Genomic DNA, 20,979 nt, shown 5'->3' with positions numbered 1-20,979 from the left:
CCTCCCTCCCTCTTCCTTTACGCCTATGTGCCTCAGTCGTAGACTGCCGCCATAGGCTGCACTTGTCGACAATCGTAGATTGTCGGCGTGCGACATACCGTCCTTATATAACCCTTGTTGGCCCCCACTCTCCTCCCTTTATCTTCGTTTCCACCTATGCGCCACAGTCGTAGACTGTCGCGATAGGTCTCGCTTGCCCACAATCGTAGATTGACGGCGCGTCGATTACTCTTTCTATTTCGATCGTCGCCGATGTCGTTTTCCAGTTCCCAACCCATCACCCAAGAACCACTTCGTTTTACACTTTTCTCGCTTCTTCTCTCAAGTAATCGCAGCAAATGCTCAATGTTTAGCTTTTATAGATATACTCAATGTCTCTTACGGCCGAACAAGCCAACAAGAATCCGGACTTGCTCAGTCGAAATCGCGACAAGCCTTCGATATGTCGCACATATCTTGACGGCACCATGGGGGCCATCCTATTTGAAGGCAAGGCGTTCATCACCACGCCAAACGGTGACAATGTCTACGAGCCGGTACTTGGGCTCACGACCACAGTCCGACTCAGGCAGGATGGAAGATTCGGTGCCGAGGACCCATTTCAGCTCCCTCAGCAGTACGTCCGAGAACACAGTCACCTTGCATGCATCCGTAGACCACCTACGCGGCGGGAAGATACGAACGATGTTATGTTCATGAACCCCGTCTATGAAGACCACTTCCGCTCATCCCACCAATCCCGTATTGGACTGCTGGATCAACGACTCGTCTCCCGCATCCGCGAGCCCTCTGTCCTTCTTGTGAAACGATATTACGCCTTTATTGAATCGCGGCCCGACCTTTCGCAGAACCGCCGATTCCATGGACACGCCACGCAACTGAAAATTTGGATTGGACGCTTGGAGAGCACCAAGGCGTCCTGGCCTGACATTTTGTTCTCATTTACTCAAGCCCAGAGACACTTCCTCGAATTGGAAGCGTACCTGGAGTACATGCAGGTCCGACAACCACTCATGAACTCGGACGAATATGGGCGGATACTGTCGCCCACGGCCAACTTTGTGGGCGCCGTGACCAACAAAGTCGTCATAGTCGAAGAATTTGCCAAGGCTGGCATCCCTGTCTGGCTTATTCGCCCTATCCGCGAGTTCCACGAAGACACGCGCATCGACACCGTCATTACCCCTACTCCTGCCGAAGCCATGAACATCGAACTGCGACCTTGGCGCGGTCACAAAACCAACGTATGGAACCAAGATGCGGCCGACCCGCAACGTCACAACAATCTCATGCTTTTCGGCCGTGAGTTCCTCGCTTACACCGACTTTGGTCGAACATCCGTTGTACGCGACACCATCGAAAGGCCGCCTCCAGTGCCCAGTTTTGGCCACGACTATTCCGCAGGCCCTGCTCGCGCGCCAAGAGCGCACAACGAGCCACAACATGGTAAGTCGAACCTCAGTTTATCTTCTACTTCTCATCCCTTATGCCAACAAAATCAGATCCCAAGCCCCGGATCCAGCTCAGCCCTACGGACGTGTTACACTTTCGGCCCAATCTCCATCGATTCATGCCGATCATGATGGAGTCATGGGTACACGGCCTTTCCACCGTCGCGGTGACCAAGAAATACATCTCCCCGCAATACAAAGAAGGAGCAAACGGGTTCATATTCCCACCCCCCACGACGTTTGTGCCACTGAACTCGGACGCCGACCTCAAACCACGGCAACTCAAAATCCTCCACGCGTACATCACCCACCTCGACGTACTGTTACTTCGCATGTCGCCTCGACTGTCGCCAACCCTCATCTCGCGCAAACGCTGGGATCTATTACTCGGGCCTGAGAGATCGCAACCGCATGCTACTCCTGTTGCGGGCCCTTCCTCGCGAGATACCCACTCGAGCCAGCCTGCTCCGAAGAAAATGAAACTCGACAACAACTATCTTCGTCGCCAATGTATGCAAGGTCTCCTCGCCAAATGGACTGCAGAATACGACAAAGACCACCAGAACCGCAACGAAGATCTCAACTGGCGCAGCGAGGTCATCCCATCTGACAGATGGCCCCACGATCGTATCACTGAACGCATCATGTACGAAGTAATCGAGACCAACTTTCGCTGGGAGCTTCGTATGCTTGACGGCCAGATGCTCGCTGGGGAGGTCGACCACATAGCACATGACGATCTTCTCAATCAATGCTTCCCATCACAGAGTTTCGAAGGCGAAGGAGGAGGCGACCACATGAACGTCACGTACCTCACCGCCTGGAGTGGCCTTTCCAATCCAAACGACCTCGAGAGACGCAAATATGTTCTCGCAATCTCACGCGTAATGGTCGACTGGCGGGATTGCCCGGGCGGGATCGTGGACGCTCTGCGACAGGAAGAGTCTGACGTTGACTATGTGGAGCTTGAGAAGACGTGCGCATCCTACTATTGCAGGAGCTTCTTCCACCACTTTGCCCGTGCGCCGTCTGTTCCCCATCGCACCAAGATTGACCCATCCATTTACATCATGCCGTGAACGCTATTCCTATTTTCTTGTCAATCCCCTTGCTCCCCTTTTTTGGCATACTCGATTTCGATAGCTACACAAGTCGTATGTAACACAATCGCACTTTGCATCTTGCACGAAGCCATGGAGTGATAAGATAGACAGATAAGCGCCCTCGCTCACAGATAAGATAAGATAATTGATAAGATCTATTCCAAACATGGTTTGTTTGGACTGGACGCACACGGACAATAGACAAATTCAAGTCCGACCGGTTCCTACTTTTCTTCACTGTTACCCACGTCGAGCTGCCTCGTAGAGGCCCCCCGATCGTTGGATAAAACAGCGACATGGTCGTAGACCATCTCGCTGCACTCGACACACTACACTCACGCTCTGGGACCCCTCGATGGACGGCGATGGACGACGACGATGGACGCGAAGGCTCTCATGGTGGACAACGTCGAGCAGCCTCGTAGAGGCCCCTCGATTGTTGGATAACCCAGCGACATGGTCGTAGACCACCTCGCTTCTGTTTTTCGCTCTTATTCCTTCCTGGGAGGACCCCGATATGTCGGGAGGTCGGCCAAAGTGTGCCAACAATGACTGTAAGGCCCAGTCCCTCCAATGCCGCAGATCATCCGACCACTTACTGATCTCAGCGTAGATCATTTACATGACATGTCCCTTATCTTTTCAACCGCTGGGGTGCACTCGATGGTCGGCGATGGTCGGCGATGGGCAGAAGACTCGGAGATTGGCAAATGAGGTGCGCCCTTGTCCTTCCGTCTTCTCCATCTATACTAATAAAGTCGCTAGAGAATGTCCTTTCCACATTCATCACTGAACAGCCAGACCGATCTGCGCAGAAGGTCATCCCTCATGTGAGTATGTCAATCCTTGTTCACAATATCACAATAATCACACGTCGCAAAGTGACACCTTCTTTTTCGTTTCATTCAATGTCTCGTTGGGCTATGCTCATAAAGCTAGGTATGTGGCACTAGAGCTAGCCAATCTCCTGCTAACCTTTCGCCCCCTCCAGCACCCTCGTCGCCCGCCTTGCCAAATTTCTACGCCATCACTTCTTGCCCATTATCCTTGCATTTCTTTCACCTTTGCGTCGACTCAATCGTAGATTGACTCACGCACGCCCCAGAGTCGTAGACTTTCGGGCGGTTAATTCTACATACCATCAGCATTATCAGGATCAATTTTAGTGTAGCACCCTGTATTTTCAACCGTTATCGTTACGCCTTCTGCTCAATCCGTTCTCCCATCGCAATCCATTCTCCCATCGCAACCGCATTTCCTAGATATCATTCCCTTTCTCGTTTGCATTGATCTCTAGTCACCCTCGCATCGCATATACTTTATTGACCCGGACGGCCTTCCCTGGATATCATTTTGTTACTATTTTCACTATTCAATATTGCCATGCCTCCTTGTCCTCACTGCGGCGACGAGGCTAATTCAAGCCACACACCACGCGTCCACCCTGCTGAAGTCTCAATAAAACCGAATGGTAAATATAAACAAACAAATACGATCCTTATCTTATCTAATCTTCGTTTAAGAAACCACTTGTTTCGTTATCAAGCGAACGGCCAGTTACTCGTATCCATGCCCGTTCTGCCCAGAGAAGCACAATCGAGAGAACGACATACGAGATCATATCTCGAACCATCACGCAGGCAGCCACTCTACGGACCGTCCCCACTCGCCATCCCTCGTTATGCCCTCTAGTTCCCCTTCGTCCTCGAAGCGATCAATTGACTTCGTTGAAGACCAAGCTGTAACGCCGAAACGAATTCGCATCCATCCAACGTCCCCCGCATCACTACCTATCATCTCCCCCCCATCGTCTGTGCCCTATGCCATTTCTGAACCGCCGTCTGACTTTACACTTGTCCCTGAAACCCCCACTCCCGATTTGCCTATTATAAAGGTCACGCAGCTCCCCCCAAGTACCCAGCAGCTTCCCCATTCCACCCGCAAGCCCCGTCGGCGAGAAACCGCCAAAACATTTACGTTGAAAGACGCCGGGATCTATTTCCATTCGCCCACCCGGCTGTTATTGTGCCTCGAATGTAGCTCGGCGGTACCAGCCCAACATCTGGCCACACATATCAACGAGTCTTGCCCTCGACGTATCAGATTCGACATAGACCGCTTGGCCTCGGCATTGCAGGAACTCGGAACCAATCTTTCACCCCTCCTTCCCGAAGGAGGCTTCGACCGCCCCATTCCTATACTCCCCGTTCAACAAGGTTGGCGATGTGCTACCCCTGGTCCCTGCTTTGGTCACGTATTTGGATCTAAAACCACCAAAAATACGCACCAGCAAGCAATGCATCCTCAACAGACGCCAATATTTGTCGAAACTAAATGTCAACGAATATACAACCCTTGCAACTTCACTAAATATGTCGCAATCAATTCCACCGCACCTCCCGACGACTTTTTACCCCCCAAGAGTTCTTGGCGCGATCTGAAGAAGCAACTGCAAGATCAAGGCGCCCTCACGCTGGAAGATCATCGTCTAATCACCCACACCCAACTCTCACCGTTAGAAAATGTCACCAAATGGCATCTCACTCTCCCGGGAGCGCACCTTGGCTTTGCCCACACTTATTCTCGTCCACCGGCACCAGAACTTGCTCCGTCAAACTTCCATCGAATCTTTGACGCATTCAAATACTACATAGTCCACATCGTGGCACCAGTCCTTGAGAAGAGGAGCAATACTATGCTACTCCGTCTCATTAACTCTCCAGACAAGTAAGCATAAATAGTCACTTCGTTTGTACTATATTAAACGGACATCATTCAGAGGCAATTGTGAACGATATCCCTTTCGACTACCGCAGAATCAGAAGACCGTCCGCGACTATGCGCATATCTTTTCCTGCATGATGACTTTCGTCGTTCGTGCCGCCGACAAGGCCATCCCCGGCTTCCCCGTTACTACCACGGACTCGCAGCTATACCTAATAAGGCAATTCCTGAATTCGAATATCCCGGAGGACCTGGTCCACGCACCTCCTACCTTTTGGGACCTAGTACATCAAGTCTGTTGGTCCATGCTCACATCCATCCCGGTCTCGAATGAATTTAACGAACTCGACATTCCTTTGACACGTTTCTTGATCGCCTACCACTTGCGAGACGACCTGTCCGCTAGATTCAAAATGGCAACCCACATCTGCCACAACATGATCGCCATTCAATGGTGCTGGCGTGCTATGGGGCTGTACCAATGCAAAAAGCTTGCATCCTCAAAGGACAACGGCGAGATGGGGTAAGTCCTTGGCCTTCTTCTGAACCCCATACTAACGCAATGGAACAGTGTATACGAGGACATCTCCAAATATCTGACGGAGGGCAGCCACTCCCCCTTTGCTGTCCTTCGATGCCACATCCATCCCATCACCGCGATCTCGATGCAAGAGCCCAGCCTCCCTCTCTTCCTGATGGGGGCAGACATGGAGACTTTCTCCTTTAAATCTCATCCGTTCACTATGTCCTCTTTCAGAGATTTCGCAGTAGGCCTGGTCTCTTCATCCGAGTCGCTGCTGCTATCCCTTCTCGACGGACTCGATATTACGGACCTTGATGCACGCATCCACACTGCATTGTCACTCGACAACAGCGACGGATGGTTCAAAGACACACTACGAGACGAAGAACACGGATATTCCTTCCTCACCGATGAAAGAAACGGGTTCTCGCGCTATCAAGACTCGCTAATGGACCACATATGCCGCAACGACAGCACTGTCTATGCCGTCCATACTCCTGACGGCATCCAATTCAAGCCCAACGCCCTGTTGTCCTTCATCGACGACGTTGATGACCTCGTCGAACACCTGTACGCCTCGTTGAACTTCACTTGGGCAGGAGCAGCGAGGGGGACGGAAATAGAGGACATACGTTATAAAAACGGCCATGCCCCTCGCAATTTGTACTTCACCAACGGCGTTCTCACCTTTGTTACTTTCTATAACAAAACCCAGCACAATACCGGCCGTCCGTCGATGATTCCTCGCGCTGTCCCACCTCGCTTGGCACGCCTCTTTATCATCCTCCTCGCCGTCATCTACCCCTGCACCCAGTACATCGCCAACATTCAGTCCACCAAAGCCCATGCCGTCCTCTACAGCAGCTGCATCTTTGTCCATCGAGCTCGACCGCTCAACACCGAGCGGATGACTGATATTTTGCGACGATTCACTCAAGAAACCTTTATATTTCCCCTGGGCGTTCGCGACTGCCGACATCTCATGAAATTCGTGTTGAAACACGCCGTTGGTTTGGCGCTGCAAGAGGACCCGGGGGACAGTCCGTCATTGTATCGAATCCTCGATGGACTCTGGGGACATTCCTCCAAAGTCTCGCAAACATATTACGCAGTTGAGGAAGACACGTTCTCTCACATTGATGCGAAAGACGTCACCAAAGCACAGATATTCTTGCTAGCCTACCACGAATGGCTCGGGATTGGTTACGAGCACCTTCCCGCCAACCTTCGCATTGGCCACGCAGAGCCAGCCAAAGCTCTAACTCAGGCTCCCGCAGGCAAAATTGATACCGCTGCATTCGTCCAATCCCTCCATGCCACCATTCCTATGCTTGGCGATGCCCTCCAAGCCACCGTCTCCGATGCCGTTCACACTTACATGGCAATGCACGCCATTCAACCTCGTCCGCCTACACTCCGTTCTCTCCCCGTCTCCCCACCCTTTCGCGTCATCGTCCATCTGTCGCGCAAAGTGGCTTTGGACTTAGGGTTATGGGATTGTTTTTCATATTTCCTAGGGAATTTTTAGGGATGGAATTTTTTCCCTAGGGTAGGGTAAGTGATGGTAGGGAAATGGTGATAGGGAGGACGATAGGGATACAGAGATAGGGAAATGATACGGAGCTGGTGGCAGGGAATATGGTAGGGAAGTAGCAGGGTTCATATGAGAGAGATGGTAGGGAATTGGTGGTAGGGAAAATAGCAGGGATGCATAACACACAGATGCTAGGGGAAAATGTAGAGGAATGGTGGTAGAAAAAACATTAGGGACACAATAGGGTACATGAGAGAACACTGCTAGAAGACTAGTGACAGGGAAAACAGTAGCAAAGGCACTAGCATGAAGCTTAGGAGCAAGGAATGGGGAAACCATTAGGGATGGAGTGAGAAATGGTGCTGAAAATGCCAAAGATGAAAATAGGGATTGATAAGATGTATAGAACAGTTGTGTGGCCGTCTTGGACGACCTGGTGTGTGGTGGGATGCATTGGTGGTGTGGGGAATGTTGTAACAGATTCCATCGATGTATATTATTACAAGACGGAGTCAATGGGTCAGTGCGTGGGAAGACGAAGTGGGTCAGTGCGTGGGATGTGGAATGGGACAGTGCGTGGGAAGGCGGAATGCACTATCCACTGACTCCGGACCTAGTGCTGGGTCAGGTCGGCCCAAAACGGCTACTTCTGGGCTACCCTACCTCTTTCTTTCAACCTTATCATATCATTTATTGGCCAGAACCCTGTAATATATCACACAAATATGTATATTTTACCATTCAACTACCAAGTTAGATAGCTATGTGGCTTGGGATTAGAGCGTTAGAGCTCGCGAACGCGAGCTCTAACGCGATTCCTTGCCTTCTCATGCATGCAATCCTATTCTATTCTCCTGAATTCGAACAACTGACTTGCATTGGAGCCTTCAGAGATAGGAACTTAAGGGACAGGAGCTTCGGATTCACGTATATTTCCAGTAGTGCTCAGTTACAAGTGATATTGACAGCTAGGTAATTGATCTTAGGGTTATAGGACATATTTTGAAATCGTAGGATAATCCTACCCGCTAAATCCCTCCTACCCCAACTGTTGTTACCCTAAGTCTACTGTAGTTTACCCTAACTTTACTGTAGTTTACCCTAACTTATTCTAATGATGCAGGCCTGCTGGATGGCCCTCTGTGATTCTTTGAACACCCCAGAGGCTGTCTGGCCTTCCAGGAAGCCTGCCGTGTGAGAACGAACGGTCAGAAAAATATTTCAGGCGGCGTGGAAGGAGCTGACGCACCTACAGCCATGCACAGGCAGCCAGGCAGCCCACAGCGACAGTCGCGAGCTTGCTGGTGCATGTACGGGGCGCGTAGCCACCCACACGGTCGTAGGTGACACACCGTGGCCATCCAGGCAGCCCATGCTTGCTTGGGAGTGATAGAGCAGTCCCAGTACAAGCGCGGGCTTCCTGGAAGGCCACACTCACGAGAGGGAGTCAGAACGACGGCCATACACATAGACAAACATGAGGGACTTACCTCCATCAGTGTGGGCTGCTAGGAAGCCCACGCTGTCGGAGTCAAGGTCTATTAGTCAAAAGAAAGTAAGTTAGTAACTGATCACACTCACCGTGGGCTTCTAGGAATGCCACGCACACAGTGGGCCAACAGAGGACTCACGTACATCAGCGCGGGCTGCCAGGAAGCCCACGGCGACCGTGATGAGCTTGCTGGTACATGTATGGGGCGTAGCCGCCCCCGCGTGTCATAGGTGACACAGCACGGCCATCCAGGCAGCCCACGCTTGTTTGGGAGTAATGAACTAGTTACAGTACAAGCATGGGCTGCCTGGATGGCCACGCTCATGAAGGGGAGTCAGAACAACGCCAGGGGACTCACCTCCATCAGTGCGGGCGGCCAGGAAGCCCGCGCTATCAGAGTCAACACCTATTAGTCAAGAACAGGTAAGTGAGTACGTATATATGGTGCTACACTCACCATGGCCTTCCAGGAATGCCACGCGCGCAGTGGGCCCACAGAGAATACGTGTACATCAGCACGGGCTGCCAGGAAGCCCGTGCTGTCGGAGTCTACACCTGTTAGTCAAGCATGAGTAAGTCAGTACGTATTCTGTTGGTCCTACACTCACTGTGGCCTTCCAGGAAGCCCATGCATGCAAGCGCCACATATATTCAGTCCACCTACAGCATGGGCCGCGTGGAAGCCCACGACGAGCATACGTGGTTATAGGACATATTTTGAAATCGTAGGATAATCCTACCCGCTAAATCCCTCCTACCCCAACTGTTGTTACCCTAAGTCTACTGTAGTTTACCCTAACTTTACTGTAGTTTACCCTAACTTATTCTAATGATGCAGGCCTGCTGGATGGCCCTCTGTGATTCTTTGAACACCCCAGAGGCTGTCTGGCCTTCCAGGAAGCCTGCCGTGTGAGAACGAACGGTCAGAAAAATATTTCAGGCGGCGTGGAAGGAGCTGACGCACCTACAGCCATGCACAGGCAGCCAGGCAGCCCGCAGCGACAGTCGCGAGCTTGCTGGTGCATGTACGGGGCGCGTAGCCGCCCACACGGTCGTAGGTGACACACCGTGGCCATCCAGGCAGCCCATGCTTGCTTGGGAGTGATAGAGCAGTCCCAGTACAAGCGCGTGCTTCCTGGAAGGCCACACTCACGAGAGGGAGTCAGAACGACGGCCATACACATAGACAAACATGAGGGACTTACCTCCATCAGTGTGGGCTGCTAGGAAGCCCACGCTGTCGGAGTCAAGGTCTATTAGTCAAAAGAAAGTAAGTTAGTAACTGATCACACTCACCGTGGGCTTCTAGGAATGCCACGCACACAGTGGGCCAACAGAGGACTCACGTACATCAGCGCGGGCTGCCAGGAAGCCCACAGCGACCGTGATGAGCTTGCTGGTACATGTATGGGGCGTAGCCGCCCCCGCGTGTCATAGGTGACACAGCACGGCCATCCAGGCAGCCCACGCTTGTTTGGGAGTAATGAACTAGTTACAGTACAAGCATGGGCTGCCTGGATGGCCACGCTCATGAAGGGGAGTCAGAACAACGCCAGGGGACTCACCTCCATCAGTGCGGGCGGCCAGGAAGCCCGCGCTATCAGAGTCAACACCTATTAGTCAAGAACAGGTAAGTGAGTACGTACATATGGTGCTACACTCACCATGGCCTTCCAGGAATGCCACGCGCGCAGTGGGCCCACAGAGAATACGTGTACATCAGCACGGGCTGCCAGGAAGCCCGTGCTGTCGGAGTCTACACCTGTTAGTCAAGCATGAGTAAGTCAGTACGTATTCTGTTGGTCCTACACTCACTGTGGCCTTCCAGGAAGCCCATGCATGCAAGCGCCACATATATTCAGTCCACCTACAGCATGGGCCGCGTGGAAGCCCACGACGAGCATACGTACGTCCCCCATTGTATAAAGTTTGTATACCCTACTTACCATACATTCTCATTCACAACGCGGGCTGCCTGGCCGGCCACGACGTGTGTCGACAAGCCGTAGGACTTACAGCCCTCCATTCAGTGGGCTTCCTGGCCGCCCATACGGTGGCTTAGCATTGAGACTCTCACTCGAAGACATCACCTCACGCTGGCCTCATCGTCGACTGAGTTATTCCACTTGATCTACGGCTCAAAAATTCCTCTTTTCTATGTTTTGTAGTGATACATTTCTGTTCTTCATCTCACTGGGCCTCCGCGCCGCCCGTACTATGTATTGTAGTTAATATACTGTCGTTTATATGCATGATGAACGTACCTAAGTCATTCATCTGTGGGTGGGGGTGCTTGGCGCAGTCTACGTCGCATTTCCCTTCGTCCTACGCTCACGAATTGAATATTAGATCGCGTCTGGTGACTTGGTTAGGAAAACTCACGTCGTTCGATCCGGATCAAATTCCTCCACGTCGTGTACAGAGCGTACGCGATGCCAACGACGATCTGGGCGATATTGATAGCGTGCAAGATGTTCATGGTGGTGCTAAGCAGGTTCTGACGTATGTAAATGAGGCCTGCGCTTCACCACGGGCCGCCTGGAAGCCCACGCGGTGAGTACGTACTCCTCCCATCATACCGTACTCACTCGACTTCACTCACAGGGCGGGCTGCCTGGATGCCCATACGGCGCTCAAGTTCCCCTGGCAGTCTAGCGAATGTTCAGCAAATTGGATGTTCGTAGATATGTAAAGTACAACAAGGGTAGTACATGTGTTGCAATACAAGATGTGGCGTGAAACAAGAAAGTAAGTACGTGATACAGCAGCAGCGAGATGAGTACAGCAGGGGGGGGCATAACGACATGCGGGGCGGGGGGGGGGTCTACCATGGAAAAGTATCTGAAGGAGGTCCAAGTTAGCAGATGGCGCTGGAGGGGATGAAGTACTTACCGTCGACGCTAAAAATCCTGCGTTCGTCGGTGACGTCCTCCAGCAGCATCACCTTGACGAGCATGCGCAAGGCCCCGTTCTCCAGCCCGCAATGGACGCGCTAGTCAAGTTAGTGGCAGGCGAACGTTAAAGGGACGAGCTACTTACCTTGACAGAGCCACCCACGTCGGTGGTCCACTTGTACTGCGCTCGTTCGTTTTGCGCGTAGACGGCCAGTTGCTGGCCGTGGACGACAACCTCGACGTCCTCGTGCTCGATGCCCGGGAGCTCAAGTTGGAAGGCGAGGGCCTTGCTGACATCCTTCGCCCAGATAGAGCTATATTGGTGTCAGATGAGCGGCGAACGCGTAATCGCGTACTTACGAAGGAGGGAGTACGACGGGCATACGCCCGAGTGGAATGGGCGAAGGACGGGGGGTCGGCGATGCTGGTACGTCGCAGTATGAAAGGGCGGGTGATGATGGTTGGACATGGATTGCCAATGGCGAATCGACGAGGAGGGGCGACGGCGATTGAATGCGGGTGGGCGCGGGAGTTGGCGAGTGTGGTACGCCAGACGGCCCTGGCGTTGGCGAATGGCGGGATGGTGGCGATAGGACGGGGGTGGGCCATTTCGCGGGAGTTGGCGAGCGTGGTACGCCAGACGGCCCTGGCGTTGGCGAATGGCGGGATGGTGGCGATAGGACGGGGGTGGGCCATTTCGCGGGAGTTGGCGAGCGTGGTACGCCAGAGGGCCCCGGCGTTGGCGAATGGCGGGATGGTGGCGAGATGGCACGCAGGAGTAGGTCCTCCACGGCGCGGGAGGAAGCCTGCGATGACTTGAGCTGGTCGACCTCCTCCGTTTGGTGTCGAGTCGTCGCCGCAAGAGGGAGACGCGTAGCCTTCTCTGCCTTCTTGGGCTGGCGTGCACGATTGGGAAGGGCGCCCCGCCTTCTCATTTCGTCGCGGAAATATGATGCGAATCTCTGTAAATCAGTTAGTACACCCCATAAGATAGAACAGGCCACGCACCTTGTTCTGCCTGTCTGTCATGTCCCACTGGGACAGCCACTCCTCCCGAAAGTCCACCCAGAACCTCTTGCGCCCAAATTCATCGTCGATCGTGTCTTGGAAGGCGTCGGCCCTCGAGGTCATGAAGGCTAGCTGGGCTGGCGTGGCCCACGGTTCGTCTAATCGTTGTCGAGGTGGCATCGTTGTGGTGGAAGGGAGTAGAGATGGCGGAACGGAAGAGAGAGTGGCCAGTGCGCAGGCGCCAAAGCCCACAACCCTGAGTCACGTCACATTATGTGACCTGGCCCCTGCGCCCCAGTCACGGTCTCCCTTCGCCACGGGCAGCTTGGAAGCCCACAATGTGAGTACACATGCAATGTATATAACATATAACGCGGGCTGCTTGGACGGCCACGTTCACGATGAGAGGTCCTGCTGGTGAAAACAGGTCAGCGCAACGGTCCAGGACTCTCCACGACGCGCCAGGAAGGCCGTGCATGCGATACGACTCACCTCCATCGGCGCGGGCTGCCAGGATGCCCACGAGAACCTGAATCAGTAAGTCAGTACGTACTCATGCGGCCTCACTCACAGTCGCCTTCCAGGAAGCCCGTGGACGCAGAGGAGTACAAAAATACTCCCCCAACATCCACACGGGCAGCCAGGACGCCCGCGCTCACGCTGGAGAGTCCTGTGAATGAATACAGGTAAGTCCACACGTCAATCTAGTTGTCGTGCACTCACCGTGGCCGGCGAGGAAGCCCATGCGTGCAGACGAATATGATACACGACCCCCACGCCAGCATGGGCTGCCAGGAGGGCCGTGTTGTCAATGGCAGCGCGTATCTGTCAAAGTACGTAAGTCAGTACATGTTCTATACGTACCACGCTCACGGTGGGCTGCTAGGCCGCCCACGCGCAGAGGCCAGACGATACGGGCGGCCTGCGTACATGTCGACACCAACGGCGGGCTTCTTGGACGCCCACACGTGTACGCAGGCACTACGGGCGACACTGCGCTCACCACGGGCGGCCTGGAATGCCGAGACATATTCTGTGAACGTATAACGGTCGGTAAGTTCACGTTAACGCAACTAAGACTTACCATCACCAGCCAGGATGACCAGGCGTGCAGACGAAGTCGATACGGCGGACTTAGGATGCTGGGATGCCCACGCGGGTAGGGGGAGTACTGGGGCGGTCGACTGCGCGAGCATGGGCGGCCAAGAGGCCCGTGTTAATGGGACCTGTCAAGGTACGTACGTCAGTACGTGTTCAATATGTACCACACTCACGGCGGGCTGCTGGGACGCCCGCACATGCACGTAGACGATACACGGGATTCCTCGCCAACGCGGGCGGCCAGGAACCCCACGCCATACTCTGCGAACGAATGGCAGTCGCCTACGCCAGCTGCGTTGACGATGGCAGCATGTACACATGTCAGTACATACCTACATACGACACTCACGGCGGGACACCCACACGAGTATGTAGACGAAATCATAGATATGTGAAAACAGTAAAAAGTAAAGTAAAAAAATGTACGCGAGAGTATGTATATAAAAGTACGAATGTATACGATATGCGAAACGACCTACCTGCGACCACGAGCACGACCACCGCGACCACGGCCTCGAGGAGGACGATGCGCCGGGAGGTTGACTCTCGGGACCACCTCTTCGTGCTGTGCCGTGGCAGACTCTGCCATTTGGACTTGGCGCGCGGCGAGGGGGCTGTCATCAGACGACTCAGACACTTCTGAGACGTTGTCCAGAAGGGACGCAAAGTCCTCTCCCTCGTCTGTGCCTGCGGGGCCAGGGATCTCCTGGATCTCGTCGTCGTCGTCGTCGTCGTTGTACAAGGGCATCTGCGAGGGCTCGCCCTCTTGCTTGACCATGGCGATGTCCTCGATGGTGTTCGCCTCGTCGGAGGAGCTGTGGTGTCCTCGGCGCGCCGTCTTCGATCGCCTGCGCTCCGTTCGCGGGGATAACTCTGGCGACGAGTTGGGCCTGTGCTTGGAGCCAGCCCTTGGGGGCGTCGTGGGGTTCGCCTGCGTCCAGGGCGGCCCAGTGAGTCCAGGCGCTGCGCGTAACGGATCGACGGCCGCAGACTTCGCCACCTTGGACTCTGCTGGACGCTTGGCGCGTTTTGTCGGATGGGAAGCCACGTCCACATCCATGGGAACGTCCATGGGCGGCGGGGAAGCCCGCTGAAGGGCGTGGTCGATCTCCATCGCATCTGCTTGTGATGCTGGCTGCGTAGCGACCCATCCCGCGGGCAACGGCCTCTGCGATGCTGGCTGTGTGGCGACCCATCCTGCGGGCAGCTGCCTCTGCGATCCAGAGGGCCCGCTGAGCGCGCCTTCGTGAGGCGCGGGGCGCTGGGAAGGCCGTCCTACGTCTGCCGTCTCGAGACCCATCTGCGCCACAGGCTGCTGGGAAGGTGGTGGTACGTACGCGTTCACGGCTACGGGGGTCGTCTGCGCCATGGGCTTCTTGGAAGGCCGTCCCGCGCCTGGATTTGCTGGACCCGCCAGCAACATGGGCGGCCTGGAAGGTCGTGCTGCGTCTGCGTTGCGAGCTGACCCAGTCGACGCCTCGTCGATGTCCACGTCCATCGCCCCCTTCGCCACCGCGGGCTGCCCAGAAGGCCGCGCAACGCTCCCAGACGAGCGGGCTGTCGACGAATGCGAGGTGGGCCGGTTTGGAATGCCCCCTCCAACCACGGGCGGCCAGGAAGGCCCTGCTGCGTGGCTGGGCGTGTTGGGAGTGCTCCCTCCAACTGCGGGCAGCCGGGAAGGTCCAGCGGCGTCGTTGGGTTCGTTTTGCACACTCCCCTCTGCAGTGGGCGGCTCAGATGGTCCAGCGTCGTCGTCGTCGTGGACCTCTGTTGCGCTTTTCACCCTCTCTTTGGCCTTGGGTTTGGGTCGTGGCTTTGCAGCCGTCTGGCGCTTCGTCGCTGGCTTTGGCTTTGGCTTTGCCTTGCCCTTCACTCGCTGCTCAGCTCCTTCGTCCGCACCCCCCGTCGCTGTCTGCTCCGCCGCCTGTTCCTCCTCCTCCACGGTGGGCGTCTTGGAAGCCCGTGAGATCGAGGGAGTCTGCGACCTCGATATCGACTCCAACCCCGCGTTCTTCGCCGCGCCTCTCGCAGTGCGGGTCTTAGGCAACGCCTTCTTCTTCTTCTTCTTGTCGTCGTCGTCCTCCTCTTGGTCGCTGTCGGAGACCGCATTCTTCTTCGATATGCCGTAGAAGACTTCCTCAAGCTTCTCGTTCTTCTCTTTCGAGAAGAGAGTGGCCAACATCTCGCCCTTCTCCCGCGCCATGGTGGACATGAGGACGTCCGTAGTGCCTAGGGCGACGAGGTGGTAGACGTGGACGGCGTTTTCTTGCGTGAGACGAGCAGCTCGTCCGATGATCTGCTCGGTGCCCACCTGCGACCATATCATGTCCTACATAGCTTAGTTACTTGATATATCAATGGACAATGAATAGAACGACTTACGAGCATAATGACGGTGTCTGCGCACGTCAAGTTCAGCCCAACGGCGCCGATAGACGAGAAGAGGAGCACTCGATGCTCAGCGGCGTCAGAGTGCACGAAGTCGTCGATGACTCGCTCTCGATCTTGCTTGTTCATGAGGCCGTTGAGCACGAGCACGCCGATTCCTTTCATTCGAAACACCTGTCCTCATTGTGAGTCTGCATGACGTTGGGATTCGCGTAGACTTACTGTCTCGATTGTCATCGCCATCATGGAGAATTCATGATATATCAGTACCTTGCGCTTTCGAGGTGGCCGTTGTCCGAGGAAAGCTGGCGGCGGCGGTGGAGGGAATACGACTTGCCCGTCGGCTAACGTAGGGTGTTCGATTTCGTCGTGGCTGAGGAGGTGGAGCACGAGACGTGCGACGAGGTCGAGCTTCGTGCTGGATATGTCGTCGTAGTGTCCGATCTTAGAGTTGCCGTGCTTGTCGAAGACAGGCCAGTCTTCGTTCGCGCCCTTGAAGAACGTGATGCCGCAACGGTAGGGCAGGAAGAAATTCTAGGGTACTATCATCAGCATGGGCGGCCAAGACGGCCAGGTACGTACCTCGCGACTCAGATTCGCGGGGACGCCACTCTCCGACGACTCCATCTCGTCGACGATGAGCCCCAGATTCTCCATCTCGCGGTCGCTGAGCTTGAAGGTAAGTACGTGCTCCGTGATGGGAGGCATCTTCGTGTTGAGGGGCTTGCCCTCCAAGTCCACTGAGGTGAGCGTGCGACGGATCAAGTGGGGCGCCAGCTTCGCCTGGACGACCTTCGCCGCGCTATACTGTGCAAATCGTACCGCGATCCCAGCCTCTTCTTCTTCGATCTCGTCGCCGCGCAGGGCCCTGACCTGTCTGCTCTTCACGGCGTCTTTCTCCTCTTGCGACATCTCCCTCTTCGCCGCTCTAATGTCTCGGTTGAATTGACGCTCGAGTTGCTGGCCCTTCGACAGCACGAATTCGTCGTGGTTGCACATCCGGGCCATGTTGATGATGTCCTGGATCTTCGTGAAGAGCGGCGTGGCCGTTATTACGTGCGTCACGCGGGCGCACTCGTGCAATTGGCAAACCCCCGTAAGCCCTCGACCTGCGCCGCGAAACAGGTGCGCCTCGTCAATCCACGCGGTGCACCACTGGATGCCGAAGACGAGTTTGTCGATGTTGTCTGAGACAAGCGGACGTGGGCCGTCGACGTAACCTCCCCTCGCCTTCTTCACGATGTAGACCTCGCCAGCCATCATCTGGAAGGTCTACGTACGCCGTGAGTCACCGCACTACCTCTTCTATGAAATTGCTTACCGAATGTGCGCAGATGACGATGCGATTGATCATTTTCTGCTGCGATTGGAGCCACGCGTCGTCGGGATTCGTGAAGAACGTCTGTAGATCCCCCAAGGCGTTGGGGAGCTGGAAGATGTCGACGGAGCCCCTGGAGAAGAAGCGGTACAGCTCGTCCTTCCATTGCGCGACGAGGGACAGCGGGACGACGATGAGGTGGGGTTCGTTGGGCACGTACTCCGTTACGCCCATGAACCATGGCATGTTCCCTGTCGAAGTCAAGTCAATATTCTGGCCGTCGATTGCTGCGAACTCACGTATTATAGGTGGTCGATTCACCCTATCTCTCACCGCCTCGACTTGCTCGATAAGCTCGACTTGCTGGAGAAACGCGATCGTGGCCATGACTTGCGCGGTCTTGCCAACGCCCACACCGTCAGCAAGGAGGACGCCAGACATTGGCGCGCTCGTAACCCTGTCTCCGAAGAACATATTCGCGACGATGGCCGCCACGCCCACGAGCTGATGCCACAGCAAGCTTATGGGCTTGAATCCAGGTCCTCCCCTTGCGAACATGTCCAGCGTGATCTGGTTCAACGTGTTCGACGGTCCACGTCGAGTGACGGCGGGATTCGATGGGGTAAGTCCCAGGTGCCAGGCGGTGGCGCCGTCGTCGCGCACGAAACCGTTCCAGTTGCCTGGCCGCCCTTGCGCGAAGCTGAGGAGCACGCAGAGCTGGTCCACCGTCTTCTTCGACATCACCTCGACCCCCAAGTCCCCCTCGTCGGCGAAAGACGCATAGGCGTGACGCTCAGCCTCCGTCGGGCAATTCTCGAGGTCGCCCGCCAGCTCGAGGTGTGTTGCTATAGCTTGCATCGTACGAGCGACCTCCATCGCGTCGGCCATCTCCGCTGGCATGATATGGATCTTACGGGCCTTTTTGCGAGCCGCCTCCACTGCGCGCTAGTAAGTACTTTGCGCTGCGTGCGACATGATGTAGACTCACTCTTCTCGTTAGCCTTTGGCTTCTTCGAACGAACGGGCGTATCGAGTTCCCCACGAGGGAGCTCAGCGGCAATGCGGACCGCCTCCTTGAGCTTCACGATATTCTCCTCGGCCTCCAACTGGAGGTTTGGATACCATCCAGCGAGCCGTTCGACGTTCTTGCTAGCTTGTAGCGCCGCACGGATGGACGCCAAGGTCGTTCCCTGAGGACCAGGCTCCTCGACAGCTTGGATAAATAGTAAGTCAGTAACGTCGCAATGGTCGATATGAATGACGAACCTTTCACCGCATCGCGCATCAACTTGACCTTCTCGTCAGCCAGGGTTCCCGCACGTAGGTAGGCCTTCCCCATGCGGGACACATTGTGGATCAACATGGTCTTGAAGTTGGCTGCGATCGCCGCATCCATGAGGACGTCGCCGCTCATGACGACTTCGCCAAACATCTCCACCGCGACGGGGGTAAGGCAGGCGTTGACGAGCAAGTTCGCCGAGGGGAAGTCGTCCACCTCCTGCGAGGCCAAGACGGACTGAGGGTGATAACCGCACTCGCGCATTGCTGATTCGACGAGGGCGTTAACCCTTGGCGCGAGTCGCTCGCGGAACCAGTCGCCGTAGACCTTGCGTTCGGATGTACAATCGGCGTGGTTAATGACGAAGTTTACCTTCTCGTCGTTCGGCTTCTTCATCACAATCTCGATGAAGGACTTGATAAGCTGGACCTGGTGGAACGAAAGGTCGGGCGGCTTGAATTTGTCCGTCATCAGCGTCGAAAGGCCGAGACGCTTGAGGACAGTCTTGTCTTCAAGCATGCACGTCGGTTCCCCGCCCTTGACGTGGCGCTGGAACTTCGTCGTGAGGATCGCTAAAAAGGTTGCGGAGTATCGTGAGCTGGGCATGTTATCGTCGTCAGGATTTGTTCGTCACTCACCATTTCTTATAGGGCTGTCGTACCCGGGCCTCCAGGCCGCCCATGGTTGCGGAGATCTGACTACTTTGGCGAAACCAACCCGTGGAATCGATATCTCGGCAGTTCCCACGAACTGACGGGCGTCTGACAGGGCGTCTACGTCCTTTGTCTTCCGCGTTCACTCAGCGAAGTCGGATGAGCCACCAGCGTCCACACGATACAATCGCACCTGAGATCAACAGCCTCCGGTGAGTAATGACCCCGTTCGCAAAGATGTAAATGACTCACCATCAAATCGATGAAGATCGCCTTGCGTCTTCGCCTCTGGCCTGCCTCGCAGCCCACACGAGCAGGGGGACGGCTTGTGACGCATTCGCGCGATGCGCTGGACACTTGGCAAGTTTCGAGCGCCGCCAATAGCCCCCGGTGAGTCGTGACTCCACTCGCGAAGTTGTAATTGACTGATCATGAAATCGATGAAGATCAGCATGTGTCTCGTCGTATGGCCTGCCTGGCGGCCCACCTGAGGAAGAGGACGACTCGAGACGCATGTGCATGATGGGCTGGGCACTTGGCAAGCCTTGAGCTCGGTCTTTCCCATCGCTCACCCTGACTTATGACATCAATTGCACGCATCGCCTTCCTGGCCGGCCACGCTACGCGCGCAAACGATCTTCCCCCCCTTTCCACTCAACGGCCTTCCTGGCAGGCCAGCCTACGCACGACGACAGCCTCCCTGCCTCTACGCCACGGCCTTCCTGGCCGGCCACGCTACGCGCGCAAACGATCTCCCCGCCTTTCCACTCAACGACCTTCCTGGCCGGCCACGCTACGCGCGCAAACGATCTTCCCCCCCTTTCCACTCAACGGCCTTCTTGGCAGGCCAGCCTACGCACGACGACGATCTCCCCCCCCTTTCCACTCAACGGCCTTCTTGGCAGGCCAGCCTACGCACGACGACAGCCTCCCTGCCTCTACGCCACGGCCTTCCTGGCTGGCCACGCTACGCGCGCAAACGATCCCCCCCGCCTCTCTCCTCAACGGCCTTCCTGGCAGGCCAGCCTACGCACGACGACAGCCTCCCTGCCTCTACGCCACGGCCTTCCTGGCTGGCCACGCTACGCGCGCAAGCGATCTCCCCGCCTTTCCACTCAACGACCTATCTATATTATCCGACGGATTACAGGGTGTAATCGGTCGACCTTCTCCGTTCGCGGCGCAACAACTTCACACACCTCCGTTAGGGTGTTCTGATGAAGAATCACCTTGTCGCGCCGAGTTGCGCCGCTTCCCCACGCTCCAGTGCCCCCTTCTTCGTCGAGAATCTCGCTGAGCGCAGCGAAGCAACCGTCGCTCCCCGACCCAGGGTTAGGTGACGAAATATGTCCGGGCATGTTAGGAGAGTATACTGATAAAATTCCTACGGAGATAGCTGCCCTCCTCCTCGTGCTGTAGCTCAAATACCGTTTCGGTACGAGGAGAAGAGGGTGCCAACGGCCAGGATGTTGGCGCGACTCGGCGCAACAAGTACCCATCTCTAGGTATAC

General features: G+C 55.4%; 4 protein-coding genes across 4 annotated transcripts; 2 read left to right on the top strand and 2 right to left on the bottom strand.

Moving 5' to 3' along the window:
• Positions 1-371: 371 nt before the first annotated feature.
• PC9H_008278 (uncharacterized protein) lies at positions 372-2,530 on the top strand (the record flags this gene model as incomplete). Its single annotated transcript, XM_036777792.1, has 2 exons — positions 372-1,446; positions 1,503-2,530. The coding sequence occupies 2 exons, from the start codon at positions 372-374 to the stop codon at positions 2,528-2,530; spliced, it is 2,103 nt and encodes a 700-aa protein (XP_036629220.1).
• Positions 2,531-4,235: 1,705 nt separating this feature from the next.
• PC9H_008277 (uncharacterized protein) lies at positions 4,236-7,329 on the top strand (the record flags this gene model as incomplete). The annotated part of the gene is made up of 3 exons (XM_036777791.1): positions 4,236-5,281; positions 5,334-5,801; positions 5,850-7,329. 3 exons carry the CDS (start codon positions 4,236-4,238, stop codon positions 7,327-7,329), a joined length of 2,994 nt encoding a protein of 997 aa, XP_036629219.1.
• Positions 7,330-14,305: 6,976 nt separating this feature from the next.
• Positions 14,306-19,497, bottom strand: PC9H_008276 (uncharacterized protein; the record flags this gene model as incomplete). Its single annotated transcript, XM_036777790.1, is given in 9 exon segments — positions 14,306-16,159; positions 16,213-16,392; positions 16,441-16,752; positions 16,801-17,490; positions 17,540-17,823; positions 17,836-18,474; positions 18,525-18,749; positions 18,803-19,413; positions 19,454-19,497. 9 exon segments carry the CDS (start codon positions 19,495-19,497, stop codon positions 14,306-14,308), a joined length of 4,839 nt encoding a protein of 1,612 aa, XP_036629218.1.
• Positions 19,498-19,610: 113 nt separating this feature from the next.
• Positions 19,611-19,989, bottom strand: PC9H_008275 (uncharacterized protein; the record flags this gene model as incomplete). Its single annotated transcript, XM_036777789.1, has 3 exons — positions 19,611-19,661; positions 19,721-19,893; positions 19,956-19,989. 3 exons carry the CDS (start codon positions 19,987-19,989, stop codon positions 19,611-19,613), a joined length of 258 nt encoding a protein of 85 aa, XP_036629217.1.
• Positions 19,990-20,979: the final 990 nt, after the last annotated feature.

Source organism: Pleurotus ostreatus, assembly GCF_014466165.1.
Source record: "Pleurotus ostreatus strain PC9 chromosome Unknown scaffold_6, whole genome shotgun sequence".
NCBI classification, from domain to species: domain Eukaryota; kingdom Fungi; phylum Basidiomycota; class Agaricomycetes; order Agaricales; family Pleurotaceae; genus Pleurotus; species Pleurotus ostreatus.
Note: the sequence above shows the minus strand (reverse complement) of the source record. Positions and strands in the feature narration are given on the sequence as shown.